Consider the following 17,825-nt stretch of genomic DNA (forward strand, 5'->3'; position numbering starts at 1 on the left):
ATTGAAGATCACAAAAAATTTAGTCCTAATTGTACTTTTTTGGAAAGAGTGTATCCTATTTTTCTTAAAATCAACAACAACAACAACAACAACGATAACAAAGAAAATTTGAGTGAGAAGAATATCTGTACATCTGTGAAACATAACATTTTATCCTTTGAATATGCCTGTACCTGTGCAAAATAAATGTCCAAAGTGTGGGGGTGACACTGAAGAACGAAATGACCTGTGTATAAATTGTGAATTGGAAGAGAGTGGTGCTAAAAATATACCTAGTAGAATGTATGTAAAGAGACAGAGACCGCAAAAATAATGTAATCGCATGATAAAAAATTAGAATAATAAAATAGCTGTAAATATAACATAAAGCTCATTTTTAATTTGCCCTTTGAATATGCCTGTACCTGTGACATATAAATGTACAAAGTGTGGTGGTGAAACTGAGATTCCAAATACACTTTGTGTAAATTGTTACTTAAAAAGTATATTTAGACAATTTGGTGGTGACAAAAATAACCCAAGTCATCTATTTATCCAAAAATAAGTATGCCTGTATCAGTAAAGTATAAATGTCCAAAGTGTGGTGGGGAGACTGAAATATCTAATAGGAATTGTATAAACTGTGACTACATAGAATATTTGAGATCCAGATCTGGTGCTAAAAATATACCAAGTAGTATGTTTGGTGAAATGTGAGGTCAGTTGTCTGAAGAAGAGGAAAAATATATAAAGACATATTTAGAATAACTATGTATTAATTTGTAAATCGTCTACGAGTACGCTACCAATATGTTAAACGCTGTCATTAATAAATTACCTTTTGAAATGCACATCCCTGGAGGTTATAGGTTTTGTGGACCCGGCACCAAATTACAGAAACGACTAGCACGAGGAGATAGGGGAATAAATGGATTAGACGAGGCGTGTCGTGAACATGATATTGCATATTCTCAAAATAAAGATCTATCCGAACGACATAAGGCTGATAAGATTCTAGGTGAAAAAGCTCTTGAACAGTTTCGATCGAAAAATACAGCATTTTCAGAAAAGTTGGCAGCACTGGGTGTAGCTGGTGCAATGAAAGCAAAAGTGAAATTAGGTATGGGTCTAGGTTCTACTAAATATAAAGCTGTAACAAAAAGTTGTAGTAAAGAATTGAACAAAGCTAAAAATAATTTAGAAAAACTAACTGAAAATATAGACCATTGTACTTTATTACTCCAAGGATTAACTATTTCCAAATCAAGTAAACGCAAACAAAATGTAAAAAAAAATAAACAAAAAATACAACAAAAGCTTTTAAATCATAAAAGAGCAAAACAATTAGAAAATAATATGGATGTGGACATTACAGATGATTTTGTTGATGATGATGATGACCTTCTTTCCAAAAGAAGAGAAAAACGAAAAATAATTGATGACAATGTAGTTGGTGTCAAAAAAGCAAAAATCAACTTAAATTACTTATTAAACAATACCCAAAAAAGAAAACGAGACATAAACAATGAAGATGAGGATGATGATCCAGTTAAGAAAAAAGTTAAGATATAATAAGTAAATTGTATTAAATTAAAAAATATAATAAAAAAATATGTAGATACTATATATATACGCACATATACCAATAACTAATTCAGTCTGATCTGTATCGTTGTTAATAGGCTGTGTGTTAACAGTTCAACAGCGAAAAAAAGTAAAGATAACAGTGAAATGGGAGTTAAGAGTTGTGTTGTTGAATTCCATAGTAAGCAAAGAGACAATGCCAGGACAAGACTCTTCACGAGAGAATTTAGTAGGTATCGGCAAAGAGATGAGGGTGTTCAAGCACAACAACTAGGGAGGCTTAACCATTTAGAACCCCATAGAGATGCCGATTACCCATTGGGAAGGAGACCGCTACCATTTCCAATCGAAGGAATCAACAACATTAGAAGACAGTAATTTTAAAATTTTTTTATGTAATTAATAATAATTAATATATGCTACATTTTCTATTGTCGTTTTTTTAATGAGATAAAAGACTTGTTGTTGTGTGTATTATGGGTAGTTGGTTGGAAACAGTCAAGATGGTTGGTAATAAGAAAAAGACAAGAAACACCACTAAAAGAAGGGTCACATCCTCCTCCTCATCTTCTAAAAGAAAAATTTCAAAGCAAAAGTCATTTAGTTTATTGAGAGTAATTCGAGACATTAGAAAGAAACTATTGGAAAGCAAACCAAGAACGTTAAGGGAAGCTATTCAACAAGCATTACGAATTGTGAAATCTTACAAGAACATTAAAAAACCACGTGGTCGAGTAATCCAAGTTCCAAAAACTGGGGGTATATTACCTCTAATACCGATATTTGCTGGGTTGAGCGCATTGGGCACTATTGCTGGGGGTACATCAGCTATCGTGAAGACTATTAACGACGCAAAAGCAGCTAAAGAAGATTTACTCGAAAAACAACGTCATAATCGTAAAATGGAAGCACTGGCAATTGGAAAAGGTTTATACTTGAAACCATATAAAAGTGGAATGGGTATTTTTTTATGAATGAGAAAATGGATCAAATAAAAATTCCAAAACATGCTTTGACAAATGTAGATTTACAAAAATATGCAAAATTATTGAAAATCCCCCACTTCAGAGCTGTATTTATGAGAAATGGGTTTCCGAAAAAAATTTGGCAATATGAGAGTGGAATTATTAATTTAGACAATAAAGACGGACCTGGAACTCATTGGACAGCTTACAAGAAGAATAAATCCAAAGTCGTATATTTTGATAGTTTTGGTAATCTGAGACCACCGTTGGAAGCTATATCATACTTTAATTCAAATGGTTATTGTCAAATTGTTTATAATCATAAAATTTATCAAACTTATAACACTGTAAATTGTGGACAATTGTGTTTAGATTGTTTAAATAAATACCCTTTTTAAAAGAATATTCTTTTATTTACTCTATGATTATCGTTTGAACATGTCGTACACTTTTGTGTTATCTGGAAGAGAATCGGTGTTATCAACAAAAATTTACCCACCAATTATTTTAAACGAAAATGAACAGTATGTACTAGGTTTAATAGATTTCATGTCATACAATACAATTCCAAATGTAGACCAAACAAACAACAAGTTTTATATAGATGGTTACGATATAACGATTCCACATGGTTCTTATGAAGTCGAAGATCTTTCAAATTATTTAACTGAAAAAATAACTGAATTAGAATTAAAAGTAGATCAAACACCAGATAAAGATGATACAGAAATTAATAAAGGAAAGAGTCAAGAAAAAAATAATACAATTGGTAAAGGTGTGCCTAGAAAAAATCATAATATAGATCAACCTACAAGTTTGATATTGAGAATTAATAACAATACACTCAAATGTGAAATAAAAAGCAACAAAGTAATCCATTTTGAAAAACCAAATACCATTGCTCCCTTATTGGGATTTACACCAAAACGGCTCTCACCTTTAAAGACTCACGTAGCTGAGAATCCTGTGCATATCACAAAGGTTAATTCCATTTGTGTGGAATGTAATCTAATCACTAATTCATACGTCAATGAAAACCAAGGTCATATCATCCACATGTTTTATCCAAATGTCTTACCGGGTTACAAAATTGTGGAAATTCCAAAAAAGGTAATTTATTTACCTGTCACAAATAGATATATTGATGAAATTTTCATTAAAATAGTTGACCAGGACGGTAATCTTGTTAATTTCACACGAGAAGTTATTACGTTAAGACTACATTTAAAAAAAGTATAAATAATGGTTTTAATTTACAACTGTAGCAAATTTAATCCAGGTGTGGACAGTGTATATAATATTAAGAGTGTTGATAAAAACATTAGTGACAAGCAGACTCTTAAACCGTTGACAACTGAAAACAAAGTCTTTTTAACCTCACTAGGATTTAAAATAAAACACAACAACGACGACAGTGACAGGGAAAAAGAAAAGAAATACTTGGTGTAGACTAAAGTTTTTTATTAATACTAGAATACTTGGGATTTTCTTGAGGTGTACTTGTAAGAAGAGGGAATATGAGTTTTAACATTTTAAATATTGGAGATCGTGTATTGGTTGACAATTCAGTTGTGAGTCGAGAAATGCACAGTCATTTACCCTATGCCAATGCAACTTTTAATCATTGTGATGAAATAAGAATACCAATTCAGACTCAAGATATATACACCCTACCTTCTGAGAGTTATCTGTATATTGAAGGACGTTTAACGAATGATGGGAAAGAAAGCAATACTTTGCGCTTTATTAATAATGGTTTGATGCATTTATTTGATGAAATACGATATGAAATTGGAGGCTGTGTAATAGATAGAGTGAGAAATTTAGGTATAACAACGACAATGAAAAACTATGCTTCGTTCACACAAACTGAATCTAATCGATACAACTGTATAGGTTGGAGTATTAGTGACACACCAACAGTTGCTGATAAAGCAGGAAATTTTAATGTTTGTATTCCACTCAAACTTGTACTTGGATTTTTTGAAGATTTTACAAAAATTCTTATTAACATACGCCAAGAACTCGTATTGATAAGAAGTTCAACTGATTTAAATGCAGTAATGTCTACAGTAGAAACTGAACTGAAACCAAAAGTGGAAATATTTAAATTAATATGGAAAATGCCTCATATTCAAGTGTCCGATTCAGAAAAGTTACGTTTATATAAATTTATTGAAAATGGGTCCAGTTTGGAGCTTGCATATAGAAGCTGGGAATATCATGAAATTCCTCTACTGCCTCAGACAATGAAATTTAACTGGAATGTAAAAACTACCAGTCTATTGGAGAGACCACGATTTGTTTTGTTTGCATTACAAACTGCCAAAAAGAATGCAATAAAAGAAGAGAACAGCTATTTTGATCACTGTAATCTTACAAACTTAAAGCTATTTCTAAATTCTGAAATGTACCCGTATGACAATTTGAACTTGAACTTTAGTAAAAGACATTATGCCCTTGCATATGAAATGTATGCACAATTTCAACCGTCGTACTATTACAAATCCATAGGAGATCCATGCCTTACTATGTTACAATTCTGTGCTGTTGCTCCGATATTTGTTATTGATTGCAGCAGACAAAATGAATCAATTAAATCAGGAAGTGTCGATATGAGAATAGAAATAGAAACTAATAAGAATATACCAGCTAACACAACTGCTTATTGTATAATTATACATGACCGTATTGTTAATTATAATCCTCTAACCAATGTAGTTCAAATGTTTTAACTGTAGTTCATCTAATGAAGCAAATCTGTACTTTGGGTTTTTTTAAGTATAAATAAAAAGTTAAAAAAAAAGTTTACTCTTATTTAACACCCTGTACACAATAAATATTTTCATAACCTTGTTGATGTTAAACATAAGTGTCTAATTGGGGGCTAGACTAGTACCAAATCTGAAAGCTGTTCAAGACCTGTTCAAAGCTGATCAGGACCTGTTCGAGACCTGTTCAAAGCTGTTCGAGACCTGTTCAAGACCTGTTCGAGACCTGTTCAAAGCTGTTCGAGACCTGTTCAAGACCTGTTCGAGACCTGTTCAAAGCTGTTCGAGACCTGTTCAAAGCTGATCAGGACCTGTTCAAAGCTGTTCAAGACCTGTTCGAGACCTGTTCAAAGCTGTTCGAGACCTGTTCAAGACCTGTTCAAAGCTGTTCGAGACCTGTTCAAAGCTGTTCGAGACCTGTTCAAGACCTGTTCGAGACCTGATCCAGAGCTGTTCAGAAGTTAAGCGAATACCTACATTTTACGATGAATAAAGATTTGAAAAGACAACTTATAACTAAACGGAGAAACATCCAAAGTAAATTAAGACAATTAAAACAAGGACAAATAATCCAAGAAGATTTATTTAATCCAATTACAAAACACTTGAAAAATATCGAGAACAAGTTAAATAGTTCACAAAATTCCAGTCCAGAAAATGAAACAAAAAACGATGAACCTTTAAGGTACATTAAAAACGATGATGACGATAATGAAACTACTGACTTTGAAACAAGTGAAATCAAACAATCGATATTGGACAACATTGAAGTGGATGATATAAAAGAACAGATTAAAAATGATAAACACTCTGAAAATCGATTTGAAGATATTGCTAACCAGGCGCGTGTAGACTACTGGGATCAATATGATCCATTGCCTAGGAAATATATTACAAATATGCACGCTGATGTTCTAAACAAAGAATTTGATCATAAATATGGAATTCGATTTGATGAAACATCTGAAAAGCTACTGATTGGGAATTCTGAAATAGATTTAGATGGTGCTGATATTCTTTTAAAAAAGAAAAGGTACAGAGGAACACCAGGTTTATATGAGCTTTTGTTTAAGAAATATCCAGCTAGTTTTACAGATGAAGATGAGAATAACTATAAAAAGATAGTTGTAGCGACGAATGCTCACAGAAGGCATTACAGATCAAGTAAACAGATAGATGGTAGTAGATTAGAAAAATATAAAAAAATAATTGCACCAATAACAGAAGGTAAAGGATTGGTTATGGAAGTAAACAACAATAAAATCGATTACGTCCACTGGGATGATCCAAATGAACTTGTAGAGCGATTACGTTTATTACTATCTTCACAGCTAGCTGGCCATACAGGACATACAAATGAAATAAATTCAATTATTGAAGAACTAAAAGAGGCAAACATTATAGAATAAATATCATGTCTGTTAAAAGAGATATCGTTAATGAGTTACACAAACCTGCAAGAATTAACTTTAAAAGACGAAGAATTATTATAAAATCTCTTAATGATTTGTTCCAAGCCGACTTGATTGATATGCAAAAATATTCAAATACAAACAGAAATTTCAAATATATTTTGGTTGTAATAAATTGTTTTTCAAAATTTTTATGGGCTTTACCACTAAAAAATAAATCAGGTGTTGAAGTAGCCAAATGTATGGAGTATGTGTTTAAACAGCAAAAACCAAATAATCTTCAAACAGATATGGGAACTGAATTTTTTAATCCACATATGAAAAAATTGATGAAAAAATATAATATTAATCATTACAATGTATACAGTGAGAAAAAGGCTGCGATTGCTGAGCGAGTTATTCGCACGATTAAATCAATGATTTGGAAACAGTTTAGTTTCAACGGTACCTACAAATGGATTAATATTTTACAACAAGTTGTTAATGAATACAACAATAAAGTTCACAGAACAATAGGAATGAAACCAGTGAATGTTAAGAAGAAGCATGAAAAACTATTGTTAAACACTGTATACAATCACATTAAAATGGTTGATTTGGAAAGTCAAAAATTTCATATTGGTGATCATGTACGCATTTCAAAACATCGAGGAGTTTTTGACAAAAAATACAATCCAAATTGGTCTAATGAAATTTTCACTGTTTATAAAATAAAACTGGGAAACCCTATTACATATTATTTAAAAGACTATAAAGGTGAAGAAATTCTTGGGGTATTTTATAAAGAACAGTTACAAAAAGTTAAACACAAAGACAGTTATTTAGTTGAAAAGGTATTAAAGAGAAAAGGGAATAAAATTTTTGTTAAGTGGTTAGGTTTTGATAGTTCTTACAACTCATGGATAGATAAAAGTGACGCAATATAATAAAGAGGGGATAGAAAAATATGTAAAAGACGTTCCACTTGCAAGATTTTGTTTGTTGTTAGAGAATATCGAGAGAGTGAAGACATGTTCATTGTGGATATCCAAGGTTTCTCTTTTCCTGGGGAAGATGTATTTCTTTGTAGGGAAATTGCTATTTTAGATCCTACTACAGAAAACATTATACACAGAATTGTTGTTTTACCAGTAACAGAAGCTATGGTAAATAAATCATATATAAAATGTATCGAACAACAATGTGTTCAAAATCATGGTTTAAATTGGCAATCTTGGCATTTTTGTGATACTCATCTAAAATATGAAGAAATTTCAAAATTTTTACACGACAACGTAATAGACGAAACAATATTGGTAAGAAATCATGAAACAAAAAAATATTTGGAAAAATTCATGGAAAATCGCATTGATTGTGTACAAGATGAACCTAATATACTTTCCGATGAGACTATGAATCATATTTTTAAATCACATCCATGTTTTCAACATAACAATGAAAATTTACAATGTGCTCTAAACAATGTATTTAATATTCATTATTGGTATAAATATTGTGTTGACAATAAAAAAAAAATTAAAAATAGTCTTTTATTAATAGATACACACAAGACATTTATTTTCAAATTGATACCAGACATGAAGCTTGTAAAACAAAAGACTACGCTTGATGTGGAGAATAATTTATTGGAACCAATTGAGAATAAGTTTAAAAAGCATGGGGTTTTGTTCCCTTCAACTATTCGATGTATTATAGTTGGCCCTTCAAATTGTGGTAAGACCAATGTGATGATAAGTCTATTGGAACATGCTAATGGATTAAAATTTGAAAATGTGTATATTTACTCAAAATCATTAATGCAACCAAAGTACAAATATTTAGAAACTTTGCTAGAACCAATTAAAGGAATAGGATATTATACTTACAGTGGAAGTACGGATATAATGCACCCATCTGAAGCGAAGCCCAATTCAATTTTTATCTTTGATGATGTTGCTTGTGACAACCAAGATGTTATTCGAGAATACTTTAGCATGTCTCGACATTCTCAGGTGGATCCATTTTATTTGAGTCAGAGTTATGCAAAAATACCTAAACACCTTATAAGAGACAATGCAAATATTTTAATTGTATTTAAACAAGACGATTTAAACCTAAAACACATTTACAATGACCACGTCGGAACAGATATGACTTTTGAAGATTTAAAAAAAATATGTTCAATATGCTGGAAAGAGAATTATGGATTCTTATCCATTTTCAAAGATAGCGACATAAATAATGGTCGATATCGCAAAAAGATTGATCAATATTTTTTAATCAAGTAAAAGGTGTAAATGAAATAAAATACAGAGATAATAATTAGAAAATTAGTTTATTTAATAAAATAATAAGATATAATTATGTACATACTTTTATTTCCCTAAAGCATCTGAAACAAAAATAGTAAAATTTAGAATTATACCGAAACACAAAAATAAATCACTTACTTTTCTATTTCTGACTAAGAAAATCTTCCATGTTCAGCTCTTCCAGATCCACTATGTCTTGGTTTTGCGTCGTTGTCGTCTTCGTCGTCACCTTTCTTTTTTTTTGTTGGGGATGGCTGAGGATCGTCGTCGTCGTCGTCATTTGATGTGGCAGGTGGAGAAGTTGAATTTGTTGGATTTGAATACTTAGACGAGTGGCCAAAATGAGGGGGAGGGGGAGGAAGATATGGCCTTTTTGTCCCCACCAACTGTCTTTGTTGTTGGTACTTTTCAAACTCCTCCACCTCATCATCTAGGAGGTTAAAACGGTATTTCTTACATATATTTTCCAGCACCTGGAACTCTTTATCATTTTCCACTTTAACTCTCATCTTATCTTAATGGAAGGTATCCAAATTTTTTTTTAATGTTTTGTTATTCGGCGAGTATGTAAGATGGACAAATATTCTGTCTCCCTTAAGGGAAACGTCCTTTACGCCATACCTTTAATAGAAAAAATATAATGAACCAACAGCAGCATGAATCAAACAAAGAAAACAAAATAAAAAAAGACCGATTCGAAAAACTTATAATAATCCCATGAAATATTTATAATAAAAAAAATAAACCAGTAAGAGCGAAATAAAATCATGTAGAACAAATCAAAAAAGGAAAATGGAAAAACAACCAAAAATAAGTAAAATACTTACATAAATAACTGCTTCACAATTACAAAGGCGTCCGTTATTGGTAGGTTAATTGGATCCTCAGATACAATAACCAACTGGCATGGTACATTGGCCATTTCGATAGTTCACTGACTGTTCACTGACTAACTGATAGATCAATTTAAAATTAACCGAATTTAAATAGTAAGAATAAAAAAATATATATTAACGTAATTGACTGACCTATTTGATCTTTATTGCAATGCAGAAAATAGTACAAAACATGTTTATCATTAAAACGTTTATTATTCCAAAATTAATTTATCATTATCTAAATAAAATGTGCTTATCTGCATATAATGTATTTTGGTGACCTATTTGACCTAAAAATGCATTGACGTCAGCGTTATCGTTAAATATGTTTATTGCATGTATAATGTGTTTTCGATGAAGAAATAAAAATATAATCACGTTGCATAGCGTGTTGTAGATTTGCGTCAATGTATTTTTTTTTAATGTAGTAAAAATACTTCGTGACCAATTTGACCTAAAAATGCATTGACGTCAGCGTTATCGTTAAATATGTTTATTGCATGTATAATGTGTTTTCGATGAAGAAATAAAAATATAATCACGTTGCATAGCGTGTTGTAGATTTGAGTCAATGCATTTTTTAAAATATAGTATAAATACAGGATTGATTTTGCTAGCTGGTATTTGTGTCGTTCTGAAGTTTACGAGTTGGTCTTTAAACATGAGTAGTAGTAAAGTGATCGATCAAATTTCCACTGAAATGGTGCAGAAGATGGAAACAGTAAGTAGATTAATTAAAACTAAAACTGATTTACAAAACTATATAAAATATTTGAAAAAACAGATTTTATTGTTAAAAAAATGTATAAAAAAGAGGGCTACTTGTGTTAGAAATTTTCATTGTGTAGAGGCGAATCTATCCATCCTTAAAACATATCTAGAAAATTTTAAAAACAGATTAAATGTTAGAAAAAATATTAACAGAGGGTTATTGTGGCAGGATTTGGAATCTTGTTTTAATAGCAGAGTTAAGACAGGCGTTATCATAAATTTAAAATATAAAGACCCTAAACTGTTTATGGAAAAGGCTTTTAAAAGTTTTTCAATTCAAATTAAAAAAAATTTAGTTTCATGTATGTTAAAAGTTAATGTAATTTTTTATGGACTTTTCATCAAACCTCAAGATGGTGAAACGTCTGTTAAACATTTTTCCATGAAAAATGCAATAATTGATCAATTATCACTAATTTTATCACCTAGTTTTTTGTATGTATACTCATCATACCTAGTTATCTCTTTTGTTATTGTAGATAATGGCTTTGTGGTCCACAGCTGTTGTGGATGAGTGCTGGGACGATGAATGGCACGAATCTCCACTGCCGCACATCAGACGTAGATACTTGTCTACATTTATTAGGTGATGACCCCCAACAGACGGGCGGTAGTGGAGATTCGTACTACCCCGAACCGTCTGTGGATGAGTGCTGGGACGATGAATGGCATGAATCTCCACTGCCGCACATCAGACGTAGATACTTGTCTCTACATTTAATAGGTGATGACCCCCAACAGACGGGTGGTAGTGGAGATTCGTACCATCCCGAACCGTCTGTGGATGAAAGCTGGGACGATGAATGGTACGGGTCACCTTTGCCCTACATTAAAGTCGGGGTATTATTTAAGAACATTATTCGGGAGCAACCCCCGAAAATGTCGAAGGCGCAGAAGAAGCGCTTTCGCATGGCGGAACGTGAACGTCACAAAATAATGTTCAATGCCACTGCGTAAGAAGATTTATTTTTTGTGTAGATTAGTAGTTTGTAGTTTTAGGTTTTAAAGTTAATTGTAGTTGTATTTTTTGGTTTTTAATATAGTTATTTGATACCTGAAGTAGTCTTTCATTCATAGGTAAGGCCTTTTTGTTTGTAGCGTGGCTTCCACCGATGCGCTATTAAGACGTTTTGACATGTCAACCCATCTCGATACACACGACATTCTTATTTTTACATTATAACCTTAACTCCTATTCTTGTTTGTACTTAGCACTCTCATACATATTTTAGAACACAGAGCTATGTCTGATGATTATTGTATTGACGACTACGATTTATTGGTGGATGATTTAGAGATATTAAAATTGACTCAAGAACTAGAAAATAGCATATTACGGAAGTTGCTAATATGTACTGAAACATGTAATATTGTATTTACTTTGTTGTTATTTAAAAAACATAATGTATCCTCTATATGTTACTGACTTCAGATCCTACTACATTATGCCGAGGAATTTGCGGCACAATTGGTCTCATTTAGCATAATTAAAACCACTTCTTTGATTTTTCTTTTTACCATCCGTTTCTTTTAAGACCACATTTGAGATCTATCAAATTCAGATCTACCAAATTCTCTTTAATATAAGATATCTGAAACAGATTGTTAATTTAGGTTTGAAAATAATAAAAATTCATCGATGTTTAAAATTTAAACAATCCCCTTGGTTAAAAAAATATATTGATCTAAACATTGGCTTGCGAAAGGAAAGCAAAAATGAATTTGAAAAAAATTTATTTAAACTTTTTATAAATGCCCCTTACGGAAAAAGTATTGAAAATGTCAGAAAACATAGAGAAATAAAAATTGTAAACAGATATAATGGAAGATATGGAGCAAATTTCTATATCTCACAACCTAATTTTCATAGTTGTACTATTTTCGATGAAAGTACTGTAATAATTGAAATGACAAAACAAAAAGTCAATTTTAATAAACCGATATATATATAGGGATGTGTATTTTAGATATTTCCAAAACCATTTTATATGATTTTCATTATAATTATGTGATAAAAAAATTTAAAGATCAAGCAAAATTTTTTATTATATTTTTTAATTTAATACAATTTACTTATTATATCTTAACTTTTTTCTTAACTGGATCATCATCCTCATCTTCATTGTTTATGTCTCGTTTTCTTTTTTGGGTATTGTTTAATAAGTAATTTAAGTTGATTTTTGCTTTTTTGACACCAACTACATTGTCATCAATTATTTTTCGTTTTTCTCTTCTTTTGGAAAGAAGGTCATCATCATCATCAACAAAATCATCTGTAATGTCCACATCCATATTATTTTCTAATTGTTTTGCTCTTTTATGATTTAAAAGCTTTTGTTGTATTTTTTGTTTATTTTTTTTTACATTTTGTTTGCGTTTACTTGATTTGGAAATAGTTAATCCTTGGAGTAATAAAGTACAATGGTCTATATTTTCAGTTAGTTTTTCTAAATTATTTTTAGCTTTGTTCAATTCTTTACTACAACTTTTTGTTACAGCTTTATATTTAGTAGAACCTAGACCCATACCTAATTTCACTTTTGCTTTCATTGCACCAGCTACACCCAGTGCTGCCAACTTTTCTGAAAATGCTGTATTTTTCGATCGAAACTGTTCAAGAGCTTTTTCACCTAGAATCTTATCAGCCTTATGTCGTTCGGATAGATCTTTATTTTGAGAATATGCAATATCATGTTCACGACACGCCTCGTCTAATCCATTTATTCCCCTATCTCCTCGTGCTAGTCGTTTCTGTAATTTGGTGCCGGGTCCACAAAACCTATAACCTCCAGGGATGTGCATTTCAAAAGGTAATTTATTAATGACAGCGTTTAACATATTGGTAGCGTACTCGTAGACGATTTACAAATTAATACATAGTTATTCTAAATATAAGTCTTTATATATTTTTCCTCTTCTTCAGACAACTGACCTCACATTTCACCAAACATACTACTTGGTATATTTTTAGCACCAGATCTGGATCTCAAATATTCTATGTAGTCACAGTTTATACAATTCCTATTAGATATTTCAGTCTCCCCACCACACTTTGGACATTTATACTTTACTGGTACAGGCATACTTATTTTTGGATAAATAGATGACTTGGGTTATTTTTGTCACCACCAAATTGTCTAAATATACTATTTAAGTAACAATTTACACAAAGTGTATTTGGAATCTCAGTTTCACCACCACACTTTGTACATTTATATGTCACAGGTACAGGCATATTCAAAGGGCAAATTAAAAATGAGCTTTATGTTATATTTACAGCTATTTTATTATTCTAATTTTTTATCATGCGATTACATTATTTTTGCGGTCTCTGTCTCTTTACATACATTCTACTAGGTATATTTTTAGCACCACTCTCTTCCAATTCACAATTTATACACAGGTCATTTCGTTCTTCAGTGTCACCCCCACACTTTGGACATTTATTTTGCACAGGTACAGGCATATTCAAAGGATAAAATGTTATGTTTCACAGATGTACAGATATTCTTCTCACTCAAATTTTCTTTGTTATCGTTGTTGTTGTTGTTGTTGTTGATTTTAAGAAAAATAGGATACACTCTTTCCAAAAAAGTACAATTAGGACTAAATTTTTTGTGATCTTCAATTATATTGTCATTTGATTCCCATTTGTAAATCTCTACGCCACACTTGAAACACTTTACTATATCTTCCACTTGGAGAAAGTAAAATCCACAAGCAGCTAACTCTATTTCAGATTTATTCCCCTTCCAATTGTTAAAAGTTGAGAGCCTTGAATAAAACTCGTCTAGCATGTACACCTCAAGACACATCTTGATTACTGACAAAATTTTGCTGGATACATTTATTTAAAATAAATAACTTGTTTCAAAACAAATAAAATTTATAGTATCAATCCAATATTGTTTTATTTACATCTACCCACATATATCATTAAAATATATATACACAATAAAGCATTTATGTGATACATAGTTATTTTTCCTTTTCCTACAAGTTTCAAAAGTAAAGATAAGATCGGCTATAGTTGAGCCGCTGAAAAGATGGAATGATCATGTGAATGGCACGCACTCTTAAATATTCCTCTTCATATGTTACCACTTTTCCCACGTTTACACCGCTCAACAAAAACGAACTAAGAATGTTGCTATAATATATTTATACCGTTTTTTAGAGGTTATTGATTTACATTCATTTTAAACATTTTCACAAAATTCACCAGCCAGCGAAAGTGAAACACAAATCATGATACATAAAACATTTAAGTTATAGTATCATGACACAAATAGTGACGGTGTAAACAGTTTCCCATAAGGTCCAGTTTCGAGCGCCTGTCGATGCTTGCATTGAGTGATCATGCGACCTTGGATTCCATGTTTTAAGCGGCCAGGGTATAGGCTAGGCTAGGCTAGACAGATATATCTAAGCAAGCATCGTACACAAAAAAAATTTTTAACGCAACAACACCTAAAATATTTCCAAGTCTCAATACAAATTTATTTTTTCGATCACCCTGTACAAATTTAACGAAAAGAAGAGGAGATGAAGCGATAAGCGATGAGTTTTGCACTCGACATACAAGGTGGTCCACTCAAAGACACCCCCCTCTGGTCATTGTCGACCGATTCTTTTACTTCTTCAGGACAGGTAAGACAAAGAAGAGACAAGTGAGACAGGTGTAAAAACATACAGGTAACGTAGGTGACAATTCTTCGGCTGAGAAGAAGAGATCTAGAGATAAGCGAGTAGTTCTTACGACCCTCTGGTCATTGTCGATAACTTCTTCGGGAGAGAAGAAGAAGAGATCAAGCGATAAGCGACCAGTTCTTACAACCCTCTGGTCATTGTCGATCACTTCTTGTACTTCTTGTACATCCCCAAGGTCAAACTAGGCCATCGATACGTTCCATCGGAGACCCTGATGGACAGGTTACCAAAGTGAGTTTGAACCCCGCTTGCTCTACTACTGCTGTGTATAAGTATATGCATGAATATCCACACGTATAAACTAGTTTCACTATACAGCCAGTAAAGGGCAAATATAATCTTTTCCACTTTTCGCATTTAGATTCAAAAACAATCGGTAGTAATGATAACTCTCAGTGTACTTATTGTCTCATAATATATCTTTGCATTTCCTGTGACATTTTAACCATATGATGTTTTATCTTAAAATTTTCAAACGGACCGGTTCAATAATGGATGTTCGCAGGTACCTTCATTGACCATTTATCCTTCATTTTCAGGTAGACGAAAACTTCTTGTAAATATTCTAAGCGTTTTTCACTCAAAGTTTTTGGCATGTACTGTTAATACAATTTTTTATACAATATTAAATCGTATTTTTATATATTATTATTTTCAGGTAAATTCATATACTATAGTAAAAAACATCCCAGAAAATAACCAGAGGCTATGGAAAATAAAATACATGATTAATATAACCCCTATTACATTTCCTAATGGATTTCCAAATATTACTGATGTAACTTATCTTCAAGAAAATGGCGAATTAAACATTATTAAAAATAATGCAGTTCATAAAGACCAACTAGGTGCATCCGAAAATTTCAGGAATAATCGGTATCGCTTAGATGGCGATACTCTAAGAAGACATTCAAGACGAAAATGGTTAAGTGGTTGGGATTCGCCATAAGTTTCAATGATTTTAAAAATAAATAATAATATTTTTCTTAATAAATGTTATGTTATGATCTGATTTGATTGTATTTAGTTTTGCATGTCAATATTCCTCGTTTTAAAGAGTTTAGTTTGACAACTCCCTCTGACCGTATATATATATATATATATATATATATATATATATATATATAAGGTGGCCCTTAAGTAATTGTACAAACGAAAACCGTAAATTGTGCACTTTAAAATATTACGATTTAAGTCAAATTGCTTTAATAAAATATTGATATTAAGAAAGATACAGGGTGTTAAAGTGCAAATTTAAAATTATATTTTTCGCTATAACTTTCATGTTTGTAAAGATTTATGCATAAAAATTAACAACTGGGTACTTTGAAATATGAGAAATTATAATTTGATGCACACTTTGATGTATCTGATAGAGGGCGCCACATATGCTACATATGTGGCATAAATTTGCACTTAACTTTTTTGCTCTTTGAGTTACCTGTATTTGTAACGAAAAATATTAAAGATACATTATTTTAACAAAAAAAAAGGTATACTTTTTAATAGCTTCAAAACTTAACAGTTTTCATGATAATCACATTTTACAAATCAGCTGCATAATTCTGATTGAAGGCAATTACTTCAGGCAACGAAGAAAAAATAGACAAAAACATTAATAAATCTAAATTTTGGTATAAAATACCTTTAACTAAAGTTAATAGTTAACGAAACATTAAATAAAATAAATATATCAGCAGGATAATTATTAATAGGATTTGACAAAAACAGAATAATAGGATTTTGCATCAAACATTTTACGTTTTATGTTAAATTAAAGTCATAATTAAAACATTTTGTTTACAAACCAAATTAAGAAATAGTTAAACTAAATAACATAACTTTTTGTCAAAGTAAGTGTTCGATATGTCCACCATTTTCTTTAATTCTTTTGTCAATATATTACATAAAAGATCGTCTCATATTAAATAGCATCATTGGTTCTAAAGAAACTGCTGCAGTATTTATTTCTTCCCATAGTTGGTTGCGATTCTTTATGGGATTCTTATAGACACGTTGTTTTAATACGCCCCATACACCAAAATCAAGCGGATTAAATTCTGGGCTACGTGGTGGCTATAATGTATAATGGATGAATATATTCTTTTGGATACATATCCAAACCTTATGGTATATTATGGAACTACATCTTATTTGTCGCAGAGGTTAAATAATGTATTAAACTGTGATGTATCTGATTCATTGGTTACTTATATAAACACGGAATAACCTATCGATGACATTACTTATTCATATATTTACGTTACAGCTTACGAGTAACTATAATTCAGTGGCGGCGCCTGGTGTAAAGTATTGGGGGTGCACACATATTATATATACCATATAAAAATAGATAACACCATAGGCCTCCGCTTCAGCCCTATTTCCGTAAGCAAAAGTTTTTTGAGTGTCGTCAAATTGTAAAAATCAAAGGATCTTATTAAGAAACTACAATAAATAATGT

The 17,825-nt window shown here is 31.3% G+C and overlaps 1 protein-coding gene and 1 long non-coding RNA gene across 2 annotated transcripts in view; one reads left to right on the forward strand and one right to left on the reverse strand.

The window, feature by feature from the left end:
* mRpL30 (mitochondrial ribosomal protein L30) overlaps positions 1-16,373 on the forward strand; it is a 57,234-nt gene extending 40,861 nt beyond the window's left edge. The window contains exon 3 of the mRNA XM_072526039.1: positions 16,020-16,373. Within this exon, the coding sequence (XP_072382140.1) occupies positions 16,020-16,310 (291 nt within the window). The 3' untranslated portion in view covers positions 16,311-16,373. The remainder of the gene's footprint in view (positions 1-16,019) is intronic.
* LOC140436883 (uncharacterized) lies at positions 9,008-11,068 on the reverse strand. Its single transcript, XR_011950319.1, has 3 exons — positions 9,830-11,068; positions 9,141-9,623; positions 9,008-9,082 (listed from the first exon to the last, which is right to left on the reverse strand). It is a non-coding gene; the product is annotated as an uncharacterized lncRNA (long non-coding RNA).
* Positions 16,374-17,825: the final 1,452 nt, after the last annotated feature.

The sequence above is a fragment of the Diabrotica undecimpunctata genome, chromosome 3, assembly GCF_040954645.1.
Source record: "Diabrotica undecimpunctata isolate CICGRU chromosome 3, icDiaUnde3, whole genome shotgun sequence".
In the NCBI taxonomy this organism is placed as follows: Eukaryota; Metazoa; Arthropoda; class Insecta; order Coleoptera; family Chrysomelidae; genus Diabrotica; species Diabrotica undecimpunctata.